At 40.8% G+C, this 19,514-nt stretch overlaps 1 protein-coding gene across 1 annotated transcript in view; it reads left to right on the plus strand.

Annotated features, from left to right (window-relative positions):
* Positions 1-962: 962 nt before the first annotated feature.
* METTL16 (methyltransferase 16, RNA N6-adenosine) overlaps positions 963-19,514 on the plus strand; it is a 74,386-nt gene continuing 55,834 nt past the window's right edge. The window contains exons 1-4 of the mRNA XM_063443989.1: positions 963-1,030; positions 5,987-6,121; positions 8,878-9,077; positions 14,453-14,593. Coding sequence (XP_063300059.1) covers positions 5,994-6,121; positions 8,878-9,077; positions 14,453-14,593 — 469 coding nt within the window. The 5' untranslated portion in view covers positions 963-1,030; positions 5,987-5,993. The remainder of the gene's footprint in view (positions 1,031-5,986; positions 6,122-8,877; positions 9,078-14,452; positions 14,594-19,514) is intronic.

Raw genomic sequence — 19,514 nt, forward strand, 5'->3', positions numbered from 1 at the left:
CAGCCGGTCTCTCTCCCCCGCGGCAGTGCATCTCACAGGGAGAGGAGACAACCGGTCTCTCTCCTCCGCGGCAGTGCATCTCACAGGGAGAGGAGACAACCGGTCTCTCTCCTCCGCGGCAGTGCATCTCACAGGGAGAGGAGACAACCGGTCTCTCTCCTCCGCAGCAGTGCATCTCACAGGAAGAGGAGACAACTGGTCTCTCTCCCCAGTGGCAGTGCATCATACAACATTCTCCACATCTTTCCTCATAGAATATAAAAGAGAATTAACTTGTACTGCAGCACTCTTCTTATCCGCTTGGATGCAACCCTTAAACCATTGGCACCAGGTAGGCCATGATGCTGGAATAGAAAAAGCAAATGGCTCAGGTGGAATAAACATATCCATCTTCACAGTTTAACAAGCAGCGGCACAGGTTAGTACTTCTGATACCATGTCATGAAATACATATAACACAGTGAGCTAGTTTCAACATATCTTTATTGCAGAGCTTAACTTAAAGTCAGACACCATCTTTAACAGCGACATGTCAGTTTGTTCTCCCAACCAGCCCCTTGCCCCTTTCAGTGATGTCACTCAGGCTCTCCTCACAATAACCAGGTAATCTAGTTCACATATTAGCAAAATTTCCTCGTCGTAACTATGATTGCTGTATAAAATATATAATCACATCGTATTAAATTAACTTGCAAAAAAAAAAAAAAATCATAGCGTCGTGACAAAGTAAGCAAAAGCACTGAAACAATCCTCTCTTTCCAAAACAGCGCAGCAACTCTCAGAGCGAGTAAATAAGCGCGCCAAAATGCTAAACCTATACGTGCGCGTCAACTGACACCAACGGCGAGCGCGTGCACACGGAGCCGACGCGTTTCTTTTGAATGTAAATGTGCGCACGCGCTGCAGCCGTTTGACCTGCGCGTGCGCCACAGCGGCTACTCTTCCCCCACGTGCGCATGCGTGGTAACTTTCGTTTCAGTAACGACACTCATTGGAAACTCTCTTGGGCTCGACGTAGCTGTGGTCGCAGGTAAAATTCAGGGGATTGTGTGACTATACAGTTTACGGCATTTTTTTTTTGGCGTCATTGAAGATTTACCCCACCCCACCCTAGAGTAGCACTGCAGGGTATTTCTCCTGTATTTAAATCGCCTCTGTGAGAGCTCATGTGAGAAACATCTGTTCATAACATGTGTGCAGTTTACCTGAGTGCAGTCTGTATGTGTTGGTTTATATAATTTTTTTTTACCCCACGTGTGATACTACACAAACCAAGCGAGATATTTCTTTATTGGAAGGAATGACTCCGAATTAAGTTACCTGCATTGATTTACACGCTTGATTTGGTGCCATATTTTGGACTTCTAGTAGTGTTAAATTACTCTGTAAGCATGAGTGTGATTCAGGCAAATGGTACATAGTACTTTTACGTTTCTCTTGAATAGTGTACAAAAACTAGTATAATTATTTATATATATATATATATATATATATATATATATATATATAAAACACTCCAAGCACTATCACTACTACAGCTTACTGTAGAGGCTATGGTACCGAAGTCCCCTGTTGTAGGTGGTCAAACTTGGTCCTCTGTTAATAGAGAGCTTGGAATTAGCTGCATGGGCTGTGAGTGTAGCCTGATAACACTAAGAAAGAAACACTATAGTCACCAAAAGAACTCTAGCTTAAAGGACCACTCTAGGCACCCAGACGACTTCAGCTTAATGAAGTGGTCTGGGTGCCAGGTACCTCTAGGATTAACCCTTTTTTTTTTATAAACATAGCAGTTTCAGAGAAACTGCTATGTTTATAATGAGGGTTAATCCAGCCTCCAAATCCTCTAGTGGCTGTCTCATTGACAGCCGCTAGAGGCGCTTGCGTGCTTCTCACTGTGAAAATCACAGTGAGAGCACGCAAGCGTCCATAGGAAAGCATTGTAAATGCTTTCCTATGCGACCGGCTGAATGCGAGCGCGGCTCCTGCCGCGCATGCGCATTCAGCCGATGACGTCGCGATCAAGATGGAGAGGAGGAGGAAAGCTCCCCGCCCGGCGCTGGAAAAAGAGGTAAGTTTAACCCCTTCCTCTCTCCAGAGCCCGGCGGGAGGGGGTCCCTGAGGGTGGGGGCACCCTCAGGGTACTCTAGTGCCAGGAAAACGAGTATGTTTTCCTGGCACTAGAGTGGTCCTTTAATGGAACACTATAGTGTCATTATTATTGGTATTTGTATAGCGCCAACTAATAGCCTCAGAATACAAACGTGTATATAGTACTAGAATAACAGTTTAGGTGGCTAGTCCCACTGTGAAACGAGTTAAAGGTGATTTTGCTCACATTTTTCCAGTGCTGCGTGTGGGTCTCCTTGCGGCAGGCTCCGCCACCTCTCCACCCCTTTGCTGAGATCATGAAACTTGATGATCTTGGCCAATCCAATGCTTTCCCATAGGAAACATTGGGGGGCTATCACGCATGCGCAGCACCAATTATTTATTTATACAATATTTTCTTTTATTGAATCAATGCATTTCTATGGGGAACATTGCACGGAGATGCTGAACGTCAGTGCTACACATTATGCAGCACTGACCCGGGAAACACTGCTAGTGGCCATCTGCGTGACTGCCTCTAGAGTTGTTCCTAGGCAATAATAAACACTTCCTGTAAAGAGAAATGTTTAAGCTACCTTCATTGCACAGTCTGTTTAATTTAAAATGTCTTATCTCCTGCTCTGTTAATAGCCTTCTAGATCCAGCAGGACCCTACTGTGTGTGATGAAATTGGGGTTTTCCCATAATTTGCTGCACAATGCTTGAAGCATGCTAACATCCGAATAGCTGTTACAGCATAGCTAACCCTGTATTGGATTTGAAAGTCAAGCAAACTTTGATTTATACTTGGCAATAATTTACAGTTTTCAATGTTTCATGCTCTTTTATATTTTGTAAATTAGATTTATCCACGTCTTAGGTTGGAGCTGATTTTTATTTATGTGTTCTGCAATTCTGTAAAGATTATTCTACATTTTTTGTCTTTCTTTTCTATTATTTGTATTGCCATACTCCTTAACACATGGGTAAAAAAAACCAACCACCTGTGGTCACTTTTTTTAAATTGCAATGAATGAGTTTATTTTGTATCTTACTGTGACGGTACAATGGTTTCCCTTGTTTTGCCAAAGATGCCAGGTACCATTATTATTATTATTATTATTATTATTATTATTATTATTATTGCAATTTATATAGCGCCAACAGATTCCGTAGCGCTTTACAATATTAAGAAGGGGATTTAACTATAAATAGGACAATTACAAATAAACTTGCAGGAACAATAGGTTGAAGAGGACCCTGCTCGATCGAGCTTACATTCTATAGGAGGTGGGGTGTAAAACACATTAGGACAGGAATTTGCAATCAAATAAGGTGGACTGCCCTTTAGGAGAGGGCAAGAGACAGGTATTGGTTAGTCTTGGAGGCCATAAGCTTTCCTAAAGAGATGGGTTTTAAGGCACTTCTTAAAAGATGCAAGACTAGGAGAGAGTCTGATGGCGGTAGGCAGGCTATTCCATAGGAAGGGAGCCGCCCGCGAGAAGTCCTGCAAGCGCGAGTTGGCCGTACGAGTGCGGACAACGGACAGGAGGTGGTCACGGGCAGAGCGAAGAGACTGAGAAGGGACATACCTATGGATCTGTGAGGAGATATAAGAGGGGCTAGAGTTGTTCAGTGCTTTATAGGTGTGACTAAGTACCTTGAATTGACTCCTATAGCATACAGGAAGCCAATGTAAGGACTGGCAGAGGGGTGAGGTGTGAGAGAAACGACTAGAGAGGAAAATCAGTCTAGCAGCAGCGTTCATTACGGACTGTAGGGGTGCAGTACGGCTTTTGGGAAGACCAATCAGGAGAGGGTTACAGTAATCCATGCGGGAAATTACTAGAGCATGGACAAGCTCCTTGGTAGTATCTGGTGCAAGAAAGGGGCGGATGCGGGCTATGTTTTTAAGATGAAATCTACAGGATTTGGCAACATGCTGGATGTGAGGCTCAAAGGTGAGACCAGAGTCAAGTATGACGCCAAGACAGCGCGCTTGCAAGGATGGACTGATGTTGGTACCACAAACTTGAAGGGAGAGCGAAAGAGGAGGATCAGTATTAGGAGGAGGAAAGACAAGGAGCTCAGTTTTTGAGAGATTGAGTTTCAGAAAGCGGGAGGACATCCAGTCAGAGATGGAAGAAAGGCAAGCAGTGACACGTTGCAGGACGGCAGGGGAGAGGTCCGGGGAGGAGAGATATAGCTGGGTGTCATCAGCGTACAGGTGGTAGTGGAATCCAAAAGAGGTAATACGTTTGCCAAGAGAGGCAGTATAAAGAGAAAATAGAAGGGGACCAAGGACGGAGCCTTGGGGGACACCAACCGAGACAGGGCGAGGGGAGGAGGTATCATTAGAGAAGGAGACACTGAATGAGCGTTGGGAGAGATAAGAGGAAAACCACAAGAGGACAGAGTCACAGAGACCAAGCGATTGAAGAGTTTGAAGAAGGAGAGCATGATCAACGGTGTCAAAGGCCGCTGAGAGGTCAAGAAGAATTAGTATGGAGTAGTGGCCTTTGGATTTAGCCGTGATTAGGTCGTTAGTGACTTTGATAAGGGCAGTCTCTGTAGAGTGGAGAGGGCGGAAGCCAGATTGAAGGGGGTCAAGGAGACCATGTCCCCCTATTGCTTTATGTACAAAACATAATTTCAAATGTAAAGCAGACTGCAGGATTGCATTGTGTCAGAGTAAATAAGTCAGGGACAATGGTTGATGATTTACCCCTTGCAATGCAGGCACACCCTCTACACAATTAGGGAGAAAGAGTGGGGTCTGTTAATTAGATTAATTGTTTTCCCCTCTGTCTGGAATTACCTGTAACTGATGTCGTTTGTTAATAAGCGTTTAATAACTTTAATAGTATTATCTGTTGTCTGGTGTGCCTGTATTTGATTTGATTTACCTGTTTTAAATTAGGCTCTCCTATTGTTTGAGATTAACCATGTTATAATTGATTTCATTTTATCCTGCACCTCTCATGTCCCTTATTGGTCACTGTGGTTTATGTGCTATTTGAAAAACTGCTACATATTCTTTCCATGAAGCTTGTGTTTCTTGAAGCATCAAGGTATATCCACTATAGAGCAGTTACTCATAGAGAATTGCGAGTGGACTAGATAGAATGTCTTATATGAACTGGAGCTATCAGTGCAGTATATCCTGCATTGCCAGTGGACACATGACTCAAAGTACTTGGTCTTAGTGCTTATTGAAGCCGTTAGCTGTGCAAGTTAGCGAAAGAAACCCACGGACAATAACGTGCTTGATTGGCTACACCTTCCATAGCAGAGACACCATACTTCCATCATACTTACTATTTAGCAGAAGTGCTTGATGCCCTGCAGCCTGGCTTCCAATTATGACACGATGGAAGTATGCTCTGATTCACGCCTGGGGTAGCAGGCAGTGATAGGCTGACAGTGTCACCTAGGTACTTTCAACCAGTCACTGCCACCTTTAGGCACCTTTGCTCGGATTGTTATTTATCTGACGCAATCCACACTATTTAGTATTTCAAAGTGGCTTGACAGAAAATTTTACTGACCGTTTCAAATTAGCCTGTACTGTGTCAGATAACTTACAGACAGACCAAATGTGCATAAAGATGGCTGCCAGAAAGTGAAAAAAGGGCTAAGATTGCAATGTGCAGAAATAAATAAAAGTTGGCATAGCCTTAATATTATATAAATATCTTTTTACCCTAGAGCGTGATTTATAGACAGAGAACTGTTTTAATGACGGTATTGCTCAATTACAAAATATAGGTCTTAAATGTTTTTACCCTCCAGAGCATGTATATGGTGTTTTGCATTTTTCTGCATTTAGTTATTGTTAGTTATTATGACAGGTTACCTGTTTCAGTTCTGCTAATTTTTCCCACTGTCATTTCAGATAACTAATGGCTCATAATAAATCCATGCACCCACGAAATCGGTACAAAGATAAACCTCCAGATTTTGCATACTTGTCTTCCAAGTATCCAGAATTTAAGCAGTACATAACTGTGAGTTTGGCTGGAAAACCAAGGTATGTTTTTATATCTTACACAACAATGCTGGCATTATGTTTCACGTTTCTCTGTACAGTGGAATCATAAAAAGCCTGTGATATTGTGTTTTGCATAAACAGTTATGTTGTGTTTACAGCTTTTCAGTGAGAGCTTATGGTAATTATAAAGTGGAGGTTGGAGCTTATACAGCTGGTCACACTGCCATTGCTTCCATACCTAATGTGTGGAGTGGTGATATTCATGTCAATGTGAGATTTATTTAGGAAAAGGTGGAGCCGTCTAAAATTGTTGGAGGGTATACTGTCTACAACGCCCCCAAGGCACAATAACTGAACTCTGTTTATTTGAAAGACGCATTTACCATATTTTCAAATAAGGCATCCTGTGGATCTCTAGATTGTTCACAGCCATTTTGTGTAATGAGTCCTAGGTTTTGCTCATAGTATATCTGAGTACTCTAGGCTTAGGGCACTAGTGTAAGTGACCAATTTTTATGCCCTAGGTCAGTGATAGCGAACCTTTTTGAACTAGAGTGCCCAAACCACAATACATACATGCCAACTTGTTTACCTCAAAGTGCCAACACGGCAATTAAACCTGAATACTGAGGTTTAAGTTTAGAAAAAAAACAACTCATACAGTTGTCCGAACTAATTCTCCTCTTCTCTCCCCCCAGCATCATCAGTTCTCTAACCACAGCATATTCCCCTCTCCTGACAGCATCTCCTCTTCTCCCCTTCTCCCCCAGCATCTCCTCCTCCTCTTACCCAGAATCTCCTGCTCCTCCTCTCCCCCTAGCATCTCCCCTTCTCCCCCAGCATCTATATCTATATTTTTCTCTCACATCAAGAAGTTGCACTTATTGGTTCATTTAATTTTCTTTTTATTATTTCTACAACTTGTCATTCAATAAAAGTTCACTTTGGGCACCTGCGATGTGCGGTGCAACATTAAACATTCCTATTTAACCTGAAATATTGCATTCTCAAATGTCTAGCTTCTGATGTTTGCATGTACTGGATTGGTTTCTCTCAAAAGGACCATTCAGTGTGGTCCAATAAAGCTTAGCCTGTTAAGCATTTGTTACACATGCCATTTTTATATCCTTATCTGGTAGAGACATTTTCTATGGGTCACTTAACCTTCATATAATCTTCTATGGGTCATATAACTTTACAGAACTCTGTAAAGATAGTTATGTAACGCTATTCAACATTTTAATTCTCTAGTCTCAAACTGTACCCCTGTTAAAACTTAAGCTTGTTCATATCATTCAAATTCTTCTGAATGCAAAAACGTCCATCAATTGCCCCCACCCCCATGGACCCGCCACTGCGCGAGGGAGCACTGACTTCCCTGCTTTTCCAGCACTGCTCCCTCTGCTAATGCTGCCGGGAGACAGGAAATTACATCAATTAGCCGGCGGCGCCTGATTGTCATTTCCTTAATCCCGGCGGCATCAGGGGAGGGAGCAGTGCTGGAACAGCACTTAAGTCAGTGCTCCCTCGCCGCCTTCCATCCCATTCACCCACCAATGATACAAAAGCAGAGTGGGCATCTGCCGTTTTGGGCAGGCCCCAACTCTGCATTGCCACCTGGGCAGTCCTAAGGCTGCTGACCCAGCCAGCGGCGCCCCCATAAGATTTGCCCGCCCTGAGTAGCGATCCGGTGACTTATGGCTGTATGCCCACAGAGAGGGCACATGTGCCATAGGTTCCTCATCGCTGCCCTAGGATGTCCAACTCCTAAGAATTTATGTATGTTCTCTGAACATTCTGGTAACAAACTGTGATGTCATCTAAAATTAACTAAAGGATTCTGTTTTTGGCATTTGATTACTGTCACAGCTTCTCTATCAATACAAATGTGCTACTTTTTTCTTACTAGAGTTTCCACTATGTAGGGAGGTGTAACATCCCTGGTTCTAAGTGATTTTGTCTGTTGCTGAATGCACTTGGAGTTCCAGTAAAAATGCATGCAAAATTATGCCTCAGATTGTCTAGTTAATAAAATGTTTTCTTCTATTTTACTTCTCTGGCATTATCTAGTAAAAGGAATACTTCATGCACCTTAAAGCGGCACTGTCATGCTGTACTTACCTTTCCCCAATCGATTCCTCTTCTCTCCCTCTGTCAGGATCTGTTCTGTTCTTCATTTCTTCCTGTCTGCTCTAGTTTTCTTTAAAACAAAAGGCAAAGTAGTGACCATCTATGACCAGCAAAGGAGCAAAGTGTGCTCCGTTTCCTGTGGTCACAAAAATATTCCCACAATTCTTACCTTTCCTTTGTAATCTCGCGATGCTTCCTGTCAGTATTCCCGAACGTCCTGTCATCTAGACAGGACGCTGGCGAAACTACCGTATGTCGTCCTAACAGAATAAAAACAGTTTCTCCATTCATGTTAGAACATAATTCGGGACTTTGTTCGGATCGGAATTTCATTCGAATGAAATTCAGATCCGATTCGTGCCGCGGCTGCATCTTGCAGCCGCTTGGTAGATAACTCCCTAATTCCCATGGTATTAGTGAGCTATCTAACAAAAGACTGAAAGACCTAAACTGTTCTTTCAGCCAAACTTACTAATACTAAGTAAATATTACTTAGTATTAGTAAATTCTGCCCCTACTCGCTGTATCGCGAGTAGGGGCATGTCTACTAAACAGTGAGCAGCCTGCGAGTAAAAAAATAAAATAAAAAAAAGTTTGAGATGGTTTTTCATGCTTATTTTTTTCTCATTGTGTGTGCTTAAGACTCTTACTTTTATTCACGTTAGTTTGAACTTCAAGGATCCAGGAGCAGTGAGAGCATTGACGTGCACCCTCTTAAAGGAAGATTTTGGGCTCACCATTGACATACCTCTTGAACGGTTAATTCCTACTGTTCCTCTGAGACTCAACTATATTCACTGGGTGGAAGATTTGATCAACTATCATGATTCTGACAAGACTGTTCTGCGCAGGGGGATCGACATAGGTAAATTAATTTCCAGTGTTGTCAAACTGTTTTACAATACCAGTTATTTATATAAAAACTAGATGGCTAGATTTTGTTTTCTGTAATGCAACCCCTTAGTGACCAGACCGTTTTTCAATTTTCTTACCGTTAAGGACCAGTGCTGTTTTTACATTTCTGCGGTGTTTGTGTTTAGCTATAATTCAATGCACCCACACTTATTATAATTCATTTTATTCAGGAGAAGCAGGGCTTTCATTTCATATCAAATATTTATATATGAAACTTACTTAATATGGAAAAAAAATCAAAAAATGTGAGAAATTAAGAAATGTTTTTTTTTTTTTTTTTTAGTACTGCATTGCATTTTAACTGTGAATGTCATCACACTGTTAGCTGTTACTGCAATAAAGTACACATTTGTATTTAGCGTTGTCTCACAAGTAAAACAGTACCCCCTCTTCCCCCATGTATATGTTTTACTGTATTTTGGAAGGTTGCAGGGTCAAATAAAGCATGGTACATTTTTCAGTTTCTACGCATTGAAATTTGCCAGACTGGTTATGTTGCCTTTGAGACCAAATGATAGCCCAGGAATGAGAATTACCCCCATGATGGCATACCATTTGCAAAAGTAGACAAACCCCAAGGTAATACAAATTAGGTATGTCCAGTCTTTTTTAGTAGCCACTTAGTCACAAATACTGCCCAAAGTTGCTTTTGCAAGTCGCAGACCTGTTGAAGAGTTGTGATCTGCTGTGTGCAGGAGTGTGTTAGTTTTCAGTGCTCCGATTCGGCCTGTCAGGCCCTGCAGGTCCTGGCGTATTGTGGCCATGTCTGCCTGTAGTTTTTTTTTTGCAGGTCTGCCAGTAGCTCTTTTAGTATTGTAGTTGTCACCGAAGCGGAGTCGGGCTTCATTAGAGGGGTTGACGGTGGAAGCTCCTGAGCAGGTATGTAGCCCTCCTCTGTTGCACAGGAGAAATCGTCTGAGAGGTCCGAGCAGTCCCCAGTGATAGACGCCATTTTGGGCCCGTGAGCGCCATGAGCCTGCTGCCACAAATCCCCACTATTCATACCCAGTCGGGGTGCATCCTGCAACAATAAGGCTTGTCTGGATGTCTAAAACTGGGTAATTATAACCCTCGTGGTCCAGAGCTCCACAAACATGCCACTGTCTGCTTTGGCCGTCAGACTCCGCCTCACAACAGAATCAGATTTAACAGATTTTTTTTTTTTTTTATTGATTTTATCACCCCTCCTGGGTGGAATGTTTATTCCTCATTCTCGGGTTCTCTACCAGAGGCCTGGGAGTCTGATGTTTCTGCGCAGTATCTTAGCTGTTCCTACAACTGCACTCCTCTGGACAGCGATTTTAGATGTCCCACCTGGAATCTGTTGAAGCCACTCCCCCAACTTAGGAGTCACAGCCCTGAGTGCTACTATCACAACTAGGACTAGTACTGCCTTCATTTTCCACATCCTTTCTAGTTCTTCTTTCAGTCCTTGGTATTTCTCCATCTTCTTATATTCCTTCTTCCTCATGTTATAGTCACTGGGTATTGCCACATCCACCATGACTGCAGTCTTCTGCTCCTTGTCTACCACTACGATGTCTGGTTGGGCAGCCAGCACTTGCTTGTCTTAGCCCAGTCATTCTCAACTACCCTTTGTGGTATCTCCCATCTGGGTTCAATCAATATTCTGTGCAGATGTTTCGGTACACAATCCCAGCAACTTGCTTGTGTCTCTCCATGTATGCTGTTCCTGCTAACATCTTGCATCTGGCTACTAGGTGGTGGACTGTCTCAGAGGCCTCTTTGCACAGTCTGCACATTGGGTCTTAACCGGTGTGGTAGACTCCAGCTTCTATTGATCTTGTGCTGATTGCCAGTTCCTGTGCTGCTTGGATTAGTGCATCAGTCCTGCCCTTTCAAACCACTGGTAGGATTTTGTTATGTGAGCCACATCCACTATTTGCCGGTGGTACACCCCATGGAGAGGTTTGTCTTGTCATGGAACCTTCTCTTTTTCTGCATTCTCTATCTGTTGTTGTCTCAGGTATTCCCATAGCAACTCATATTTGGGAGCTATCTTTGTGATGTACTTAAGGATGCTCTGTGTTTCATCCAGGACTGTGGTCTTGACACTCATCAGGCCCCGACCTCCTTCCTTCTGGCTGGTGTAAAGTCTCTGGGTGCTGGGTTTCCGGTGGAATCCTCCATTCATAGTGAGTAGTTTCAAGGTTTTGACATCCATGGTGACCAGTTCCTCTCTTGGCCAGGTTATTATTCCTGCTGGGTACCTGATGACTGGTAGGGCATATGTATTGATTGCTTGGATCTTCTTGCCGTTGAGCTGTGACTTCAGGACCTGCCTGACTCTTTGGAGGTACTTGGATGTTGCTATCCACCTTGCCTCTACCTTGTGGTTGCCATGCGTTTGTGGTACCCCCAGGTACTTGTAGCTGTTCTCTACATCTTCTATTTGGCCTTTTGGACCTTGAACTCTCTCTGTCCTGATCATGGAAACATAGAATGTGACGGCAGATAAGAACCATTCGGCCCATCTAGTCTGCCCAATTTTCAAAATACTTTTAATTAGTCCCTGGCCTTATCTCAAGTCTAGGATAGCCTTATGCCTATCCCACGCATGCTTAAACTCCTTTACTGTGTTAACCTCTACCACTTCAGCTGGAAGGCTATTCCATGCATCCACTACCCTCTCAGTAAAGTAATACCTGATATTATTTTTAAACATTTGCCCCTCTAATTAACCCCTTAAGGACCAAACTTCTGGAATAAAAGGGAATCATGACATGTCACACATGTCGTGTGTCCTTAAGGGGTTAAAGACTCTTATTGTTGTGGTAGTTTTTCTTCTTTTAAATAAAGTCTCCTCCTTTACTGTGTTGATTCCCTTAATATATTTAAATGTTTCAATCATATCCCCCCTGTCTCGTCTTTCCTCCAAACTATACATGTTAAGATTCTTTAACCTTTCCTGGTAAGTTTTTTTTATCCTGCAATCCATGAACCAGTTTAGTAGCCCTTCTCTGAACTCTCTCTAAGCTATCGATATCCTTCTGGAGATAAGGTCTCCAGTACTGCGTACACTACTCGAAGTGAGGTCTCACCAGTGTTCTTTACAATGGCATGAGCACTTCTCTCTTTCTACTGCTAATGCCTCTCCCTATACAACCAAGCATTCCGCTAGCATTTCCTGCTGCTCTATTACATTGTCTTCCTACCTTTAAGTCATCTGAAATAATTACTTCTAAATCCATTTCCTCAGATGTTGAGGTTGGTACAGTATCAAATATTCTTTACTCTGCCATTGGGTTTTTACGCACAAAATGCATTATCTTGCAATTATCCACATTAAATGTCAGTTGCCACAGTTTTGACCATTTTTCTTATTTATCTAAATCATTTGGCTTATCCCTCCTGGAACAGCCACCCTTTTGCAAATTTTAGTATCATCAGCAAAAAGACATACCTTACCATCAAGACCTTCTGCAATATCACTAATAAAAATATTAAAGAGAATGGGTCCAAGTACAGATCCCTGAGGTACCCCACTGGTAACTAGACCTTGCTTCGAATATACTCTGTTCACAACAACCCACTGTTGCCTGTCATTTAGCCACTGCCTAACCCATTTAACAATATTGGAATCCAAACTTAAAGATTGCAGTTTATTGATGAGCCTTCTATGTGGAAAAGTGTCAAAAGCCTTAGTGAAATCTAGGGAAGCAATGTCTACTGCACTGATCTATTATTTTAGTTCTCCAATCAAAAAAATCAATAAGATTAGTTTGGCATGATCTCCCTGGAGTAAACCCATGTTGTCTCTGATCTTGAAATCCATGTGTTTTTAGATGTTTAATAATCCTATCCTTTAACATGGTTTCCATTACTTTCCCCACTACTGAAGTAAGGCTTACTGGCCTATAGTTGTCTGACTCCTTCCTACTACCTTTCTTGTGAATGGGGACAGCATTCGCTAGTTTCCAATCTTCTGGGACTACTCCTGTTAACAATGATTGTTAACTAGGATTGTAGACAGTGCGTCATTAACTGTAGCATGCTGTCTGGTGGTAATTTTCCAGTGATCTTTGGTAGTCTTGCCCCATGGTCAACAACTGCTAGCTTTTCTAGGATTCCCGGACATGGAGCGAGAACCTAGAACTGCTTGTGTGTGTAAATGTATATATAATCATCTTGCACCCGAGTTTCCACTGTTTCTTGCCTGCTGCTTGTCAGCAATAGTACACACATCTCAATTCAGATAGCACTCCAAGGTTTCTGTCAAAAAAATAAATTTAGCTTTTATTGCTTACATTACAAAAAAAAATATCAAAATTTCAGCTTGATCTAGCAAACTTTCATTAGGATAAGCATGATTGGGTAATTTGGTGCAATAATAGATGGGAGGATATTAAATGTTCAAACATTTCAATGACTAGTTTTTCATAAAAAATGCCATGCTCTCGTTTCTGTTTTAAATTGTACATTTACAGGGAATGTAGGGTCAAGTGCTGGTACGGTCAAAGTCATTTTAAAAAGCTGCATGCTGCTGCTGGTCAAAATTAATGTGAAACAGACAAAAAAAGTAATTGGAAGTATGTATGATGAATATTAACTTCTTTCATTGGCATATAAATGTAGACTTATTTTACCAATATAGAGGATGATACCTGTTCTTCCCCCACTAGTTATGCAGAAATAATCCTTTAGCTGCTTGTATGATTAAATATGAATGCCTCTTCTAGGTCTTCCAAGGACATGTCTGTAGCTAACTTTATCTTCCCATACATCTATTTAAAAAGAAAATAAAACAATTAAATAATTTTCCCCCTTTGCTCATTTGTGCTGATTGATTTTTATTTTTTAATTATGGGAACTTCATTTCAATTTCTTGGTTTAATAAACCTCTTTTCATTGTTTAATGTCTTGATCCTTTCCTTGAAATCGGATTTAATTATATTGCTTACCCAACAAATAATTAATTCATTGCCAGTATCCAGTTATAAAAACAAAATAATGAACAATGTGATCTTTAACAGGAAAGGTAAAATTCTACATTGTCAGATTTCTGTAGATTGAATTATAGTTTTATCTTATCTAGGTTTTCATCAATAATGGCAAGGCTGAGTTGTCAGGCCTGCATTTCTTTCTGAATCCATTATTGTTAGACAGCATTGATCCTATTATGAAAATGTAGTTTCCAATACAGACAGAGAGCAAGCATATGAGCATGTTATAAAGCACTATGAAACCTGGTAAATGGCTAGAAATGACTTTTGGGCAGTTACTTACCCATGAATAGCATGTAGTATATATCCCTTTCATCATTGCACACATGGTGTCTTTTGTTTTCGTTATATTTTCCAATAGGTACAGGGGCATCTTGCATTTACCCCTTGCTTGGAGCTACATTGAATGGCTGGTATTTCCTTGCTACGGAAGTGGATGATATCTGCTTTAATTATGCTAAGAAAAATGTGGAGCAAAATAACTTGGCAGATCTCATTAAAGGTATGGACAACATCCTGTGTATCTGTTCAGAAAATGACACGTGTGTATGTATAAACTATTTTTTTCCAGGTGTCGTCCCACGGTAAGCAGCCATACTACATAGTTACATAGTTAGCTGAAAAGAGACTTGCGTCCATCAAGTTCAGCCTTCCTCACACCTGTTTTTTGCTGTTGATCCAAAAGGAAAAAAAAAAACAAAACCCCAGTTTGAAGCACAATTTTGCAACAAGCTAGGACAAAAAATTCCTTCTTGACCCCAGAATGGCAGTCAGATTTATCCTTGAATCAAGCAGTTATTACCCTACATTGAAAGATTATATCCTTGAATATTCTGTCTTTGCAAGTATGCATCTAGTAGCTGTTTGAACATCTGTATGGACTCTGATAAAACCACTTCTTCAGGCAGAGAATTCCACATCCTGATTGTTCTTACAGTAAAAAAACCTTTCCTTTGCCTTAGACGAAATCTTCTTTCTTCCAGTCTAAACGCATGGCCTCGTGTCCTATGTAAAGTCCGGTTTGTGAATAGATTTCCACACAATGGTTTGTATTGGCCCCGAATATACTGTTTCAGTATGATAGTTTGACAACTTGCCTACAGGCGCCCATACTTTAAAGGGGTACTACAGTATGCAGTGGACAGTTCTCTTTCTCTCTAGATATATAGACACATTGTTTTAAAAAAAGTGCTGTAGATTAATTGCAAAAAATGTACTTTTTTACTACATCTAACATGCATTTTTGCGGTGCTTTCTGAAAACGTTTTATTTGAGGAAAAGAAACAGACCTGTGACATCAAAGCACTAACTAGCCATAGGCATGCGCACGGGGTGTGCCTGGGCACACCCTAATCCCCACGGCACGCCTATGTATTGAGGATCTCCCCTGTCAGCTCATGCAGAGCCGGCGCTATCTGAGCGCCAACTCTGCTTTAAGCCTCCCTCCCCACCAAACCACAGGCAGAGAGGGAGGCAGGAGAGGACTCTGGGAGCTCTTGCCAGCAGCTCCGCCGGGTTCCTCTCGCGAAGTCTGAGCGTTGCCGCGGCCAGGCTAGAGTTCACTCTCCACTGGACCACCAGGGAAGGCAGCAGCAGAAATGATCCACCCTCCCAGGCATAATGTAAGAAGGGAGGGGGGATATTAAGCAATCTGCCCCACCTCCACTGGACCACCACGGAAGGCAGCAGCAGCGAGGTCCCCCCTCCCTACTTAACCCCTTAACGACACAGCTTCAGAAGCTGGACTTACGCTTAATGACACAAGCTATTTTTGCATTTTCTTGCTGTTTGCGTTCAACTGCAATTTGCATCTCTCTCATTTATTGCACCGGCACATATTATATACTGTTTTTTTTAAAGGACAGAAAGGGCTTTAATTTGATATAACATATATATATATATATATATATAAATGCTTACTTATTATAAAAAAATACAGAAAAATGCAAAAAAAAATGAAAAATATTGTTTGTTTTTTTTTACAGTTTTTGCAATCATAATGTGTGCCTAATTAGTGCAGGTTAAGGAAAGTAATTAAAAATACATTCATTTATTTGTTCTGATTTACAGAATATATAATGTGTCTGGGATTTTAAGTTTTTTTTGGTAGTTACAGGTCACAAAGCACAAGGAGTAAAATAAAATTTTAATGTGGAGCGATTTTAGAATTTGGTATGTTTGTCTTGTAAGCCTAATGGCCATAAAAGAAAACAAAATTGCCACACAAAAGTATATATTTATATAAAGTAGACATCACAGGCTATTTACCTAAGGTTGTTTTGACACTTTCTACGTAGCCATTTTACCGCCAACCTCTGCTAAATATTGGAGTAAAATTGTGTTTTTTGGGGGTTTTCGCACACAAACGTATAACAAAGAACTTCTCATGTGTATTTTGTAAAGTTGGTGTGTGCTATTCCTGTACAAAGTTTTATTATGTGTTCAGTTACTTCTGCTGAGTAAAATGACACCCCCATTGTATGTCTTTGGCACTATTTTGTGAAGCTACAGTGCCATATAGGAGACCTGTCCTTTTCAGTATTCACAGTAGAATTTTGAGAGAGGGATTTAATGAGCCTATGCTTCCATTTGGGGTATTATAACAGTTTGACTGTTCAAAAACCCACACAAAGGCCTACCATTTGTAAAAGTAGACACTCCAGGGTATATCATAAGGTGCATATTGTGCCTTAACATGCCCCCATTTTTTTACCATTACATGCCAAAGTATGTGGTAAAAAATAATTTTGTGCATTTTTTACATACGGATTGCATTTTTGCTGGCCATTTTGTATATTTCATATGTGCCACTAAGTTCAAACCCCCCAAATTATGCTCAGCTAAGTCTTCTGAGTAAAAGGACACCCCCATTGTATGTCTATGGCACTATTTCGTGAAGCTACAGTGCCATACAGGAGACCTGTCCTTTTCAGTATTCACAGTAGAATTTTGAGAGACGGATTTAATGAGCCTATGCTTCCATTTGGGGTATTATAACAGTTTGACGGTTCAAAAAAAACCCACAAAGGCCTACCATTTGTAAAAGTAGACACTCCAGGGTATATCATAAGGTACATATTGTGCCTTAGCATGCCCCCATTTTTTCACCAATATATGCCAAAGTATGTGGTAAAAAATAATTTTGTGCAATTTGGGCATTTTGTATATTTCATATGTGCCACTAAGTTCAAAACCTCCAAATTATGCTCAGCTAAGTCTTCTGAGTAAAAAGACATCCCCAATGAATGTCTTTGGCACTATTTTGTGAAGCTACAGTGGCATATTGGAGACCAAGCCATATCAGTTTTTACAGAACTTTGAATTTTGACGCTGGGCCTATGTGCAATTTCCAAGCATCTTCGCAGGTTTTAAATTCAAACTACCCCACAAAGGCCTACCATTTCTTAAAGTAGACACCCCAGGGTATTTCAAAAGGCATATTTTGAACCTTAGCGTGGGATCATTTTTCCGCTAGCTTGTACCAGGTGTAGTGGTCATAAGCGTTTTTTCTGCCTTTTTGACACACAAAGTGAGTTTGCACAGTATATTTTGCAAACCTTATGTATACCACCACTCTATAATACTTTATATGTTGCTCAGCTATGTCGGCTGAGTACAAAAATACCCCCGTATATGTACCTTTACCAGGTATATGTGGACATCGGAGGGGCACATTTGGGACACAGCCATTCCATTTTTTTTCAAACTTTACATTTTTATGCGGTGCCCATGTCCTATTTTAGAGTATTTTACCAGGCTATATAATCCAAATACCCCATAAAGCCATACCATTTCTTAAAGAAGACATCCCAGGGTATTTCAAAAGGCATATTTTGAACCTAAGCGTGGGATCATTTTTCCGCTAGCTTGTACCAGGTGTAGTGGTAATGAGCGTTATTAAATTAATTTTTTAACTTTTTAAAACTTTTTTTACTTTTTAAAACTATTTTTTAAACTTTTGTTTTGCTTATTATTTTTTTTAAAGTTTCCTAAACTTTCGTAAAACTTTTTTTTACAGATTTAACATTTTTCTAAGCTTTTTCTTTTACCGTTAACCCCTAACTAGCAGTAAGCAGCACTAACCGTAAATTCCCCATTTTCCCATAACTCCTACCCACCCAAGCTAGCAAAATATTTAATTATACAATATTTAAATTAGTTAATTAAATAAATTTAACCCCTGAGGGTTAACAAATAAATAAAAGTTAATTGTCAGGGGTTAAAAAAAAATTAGATCACAGTATAATACTGTGATCTGTATTTTGATCACTGTAGGCAGTGATAGACTGGCAGGGAAGGGGTTAATTTTTATTTGGACTGGGTAAAGGGTTTATTTTTTTTATTTTTTTACTTAAACGTTATTAAAGCTTTTTTTTTACTTAATTTTTTAACTTTTTAAAGCTTATTTTAAAACTTTTTTTAACGTTAACCCCTAGTTAGCCTAACACTAATTCCCCCAATTCCCCGCTAACTTCCACCCTCCCCAGCTAGCTAAATTTATAATTTTAAAATATTTAAATTAATTAATAAAATAAATTTAACCCCTGAGGGTTAAAAAAAAAAAAGAATTAACCCTCAGGGGTTAAAAAAAAAATCAGATCATATTAAAATGTAATCCCTGCCAATTGATCACTGTAGCCAGTGATCAATTGGCAGGGAAGGGGTTAATTTTTTATTAATATGGGTAAAGGGGGGTGGGATTTTAATTGTACTTTATTTTTTTTAACACCAGGGGGCAGGATCACTGAAGATCCGTCTCCCTGCACTTCACACTGAACCCGGAAGTGCAGGGAGGCGGAGGTGAGTATGCAGAGCACATGTGCCCGCTCAGACATGCTGTCAGAGCGGGCACATGTACAGGGGCAGCCCGATCCGGTGCTCCCGGTCTGCCTCTAATGCAGAGGTAGACCGGAGCACCATTAACCCCACGATTGCGGCGATCTGGGGTTAATTTTACTGCGTGACGGACGAGGTCCGTCATCCGTCGTTAAGGGTATCCCCTTAGGGTATTACCCTTACATTACACATACAAACACCAGGCACCATGACCACTTTAAATCACTGAAGTGTTCATGGTTCTTGGGGTAATTCTTTAATCATGGATGTTTTCCATCTTGAGAACAGGGTTGTGAAACATTTCTTTAAAGAGAGACACTCTATATATTGAATGTTTAATGTCATTCAACCATCATATTTTCTACAATGTAAAAAGTAGTAGTCGTCGAGACATATTCCAGAATTTTATTTTGCATGAAAGTAATACGTGAAACATAAGCCATTCAGGAATTAGCTCATTGTCTGATAAGCTAAGGCCGGCACTGCCGTGCTTTGCTCAGAGAACTTCTGGTAGTTTGACTGAGGTAGTGGATGTGGCACTCAGCCAACTCCAAAAACAGTTTGTCTCCTTACAATGTTGCTTTGGG

This window comes from Pelobates fuscus, chromosome 1, assembly GCF_036172605.1.
Source record: "Pelobates fuscus isolate aPelFus1 chromosome 1, aPelFus1.pri, whole genome shotgun sequence".
Classification (NCBI taxonomy): Eukaryota; Metazoa; Chordata; class Amphibia; order Anura; family Pelobatidae; genus Pelobates; species Pelobates fuscus.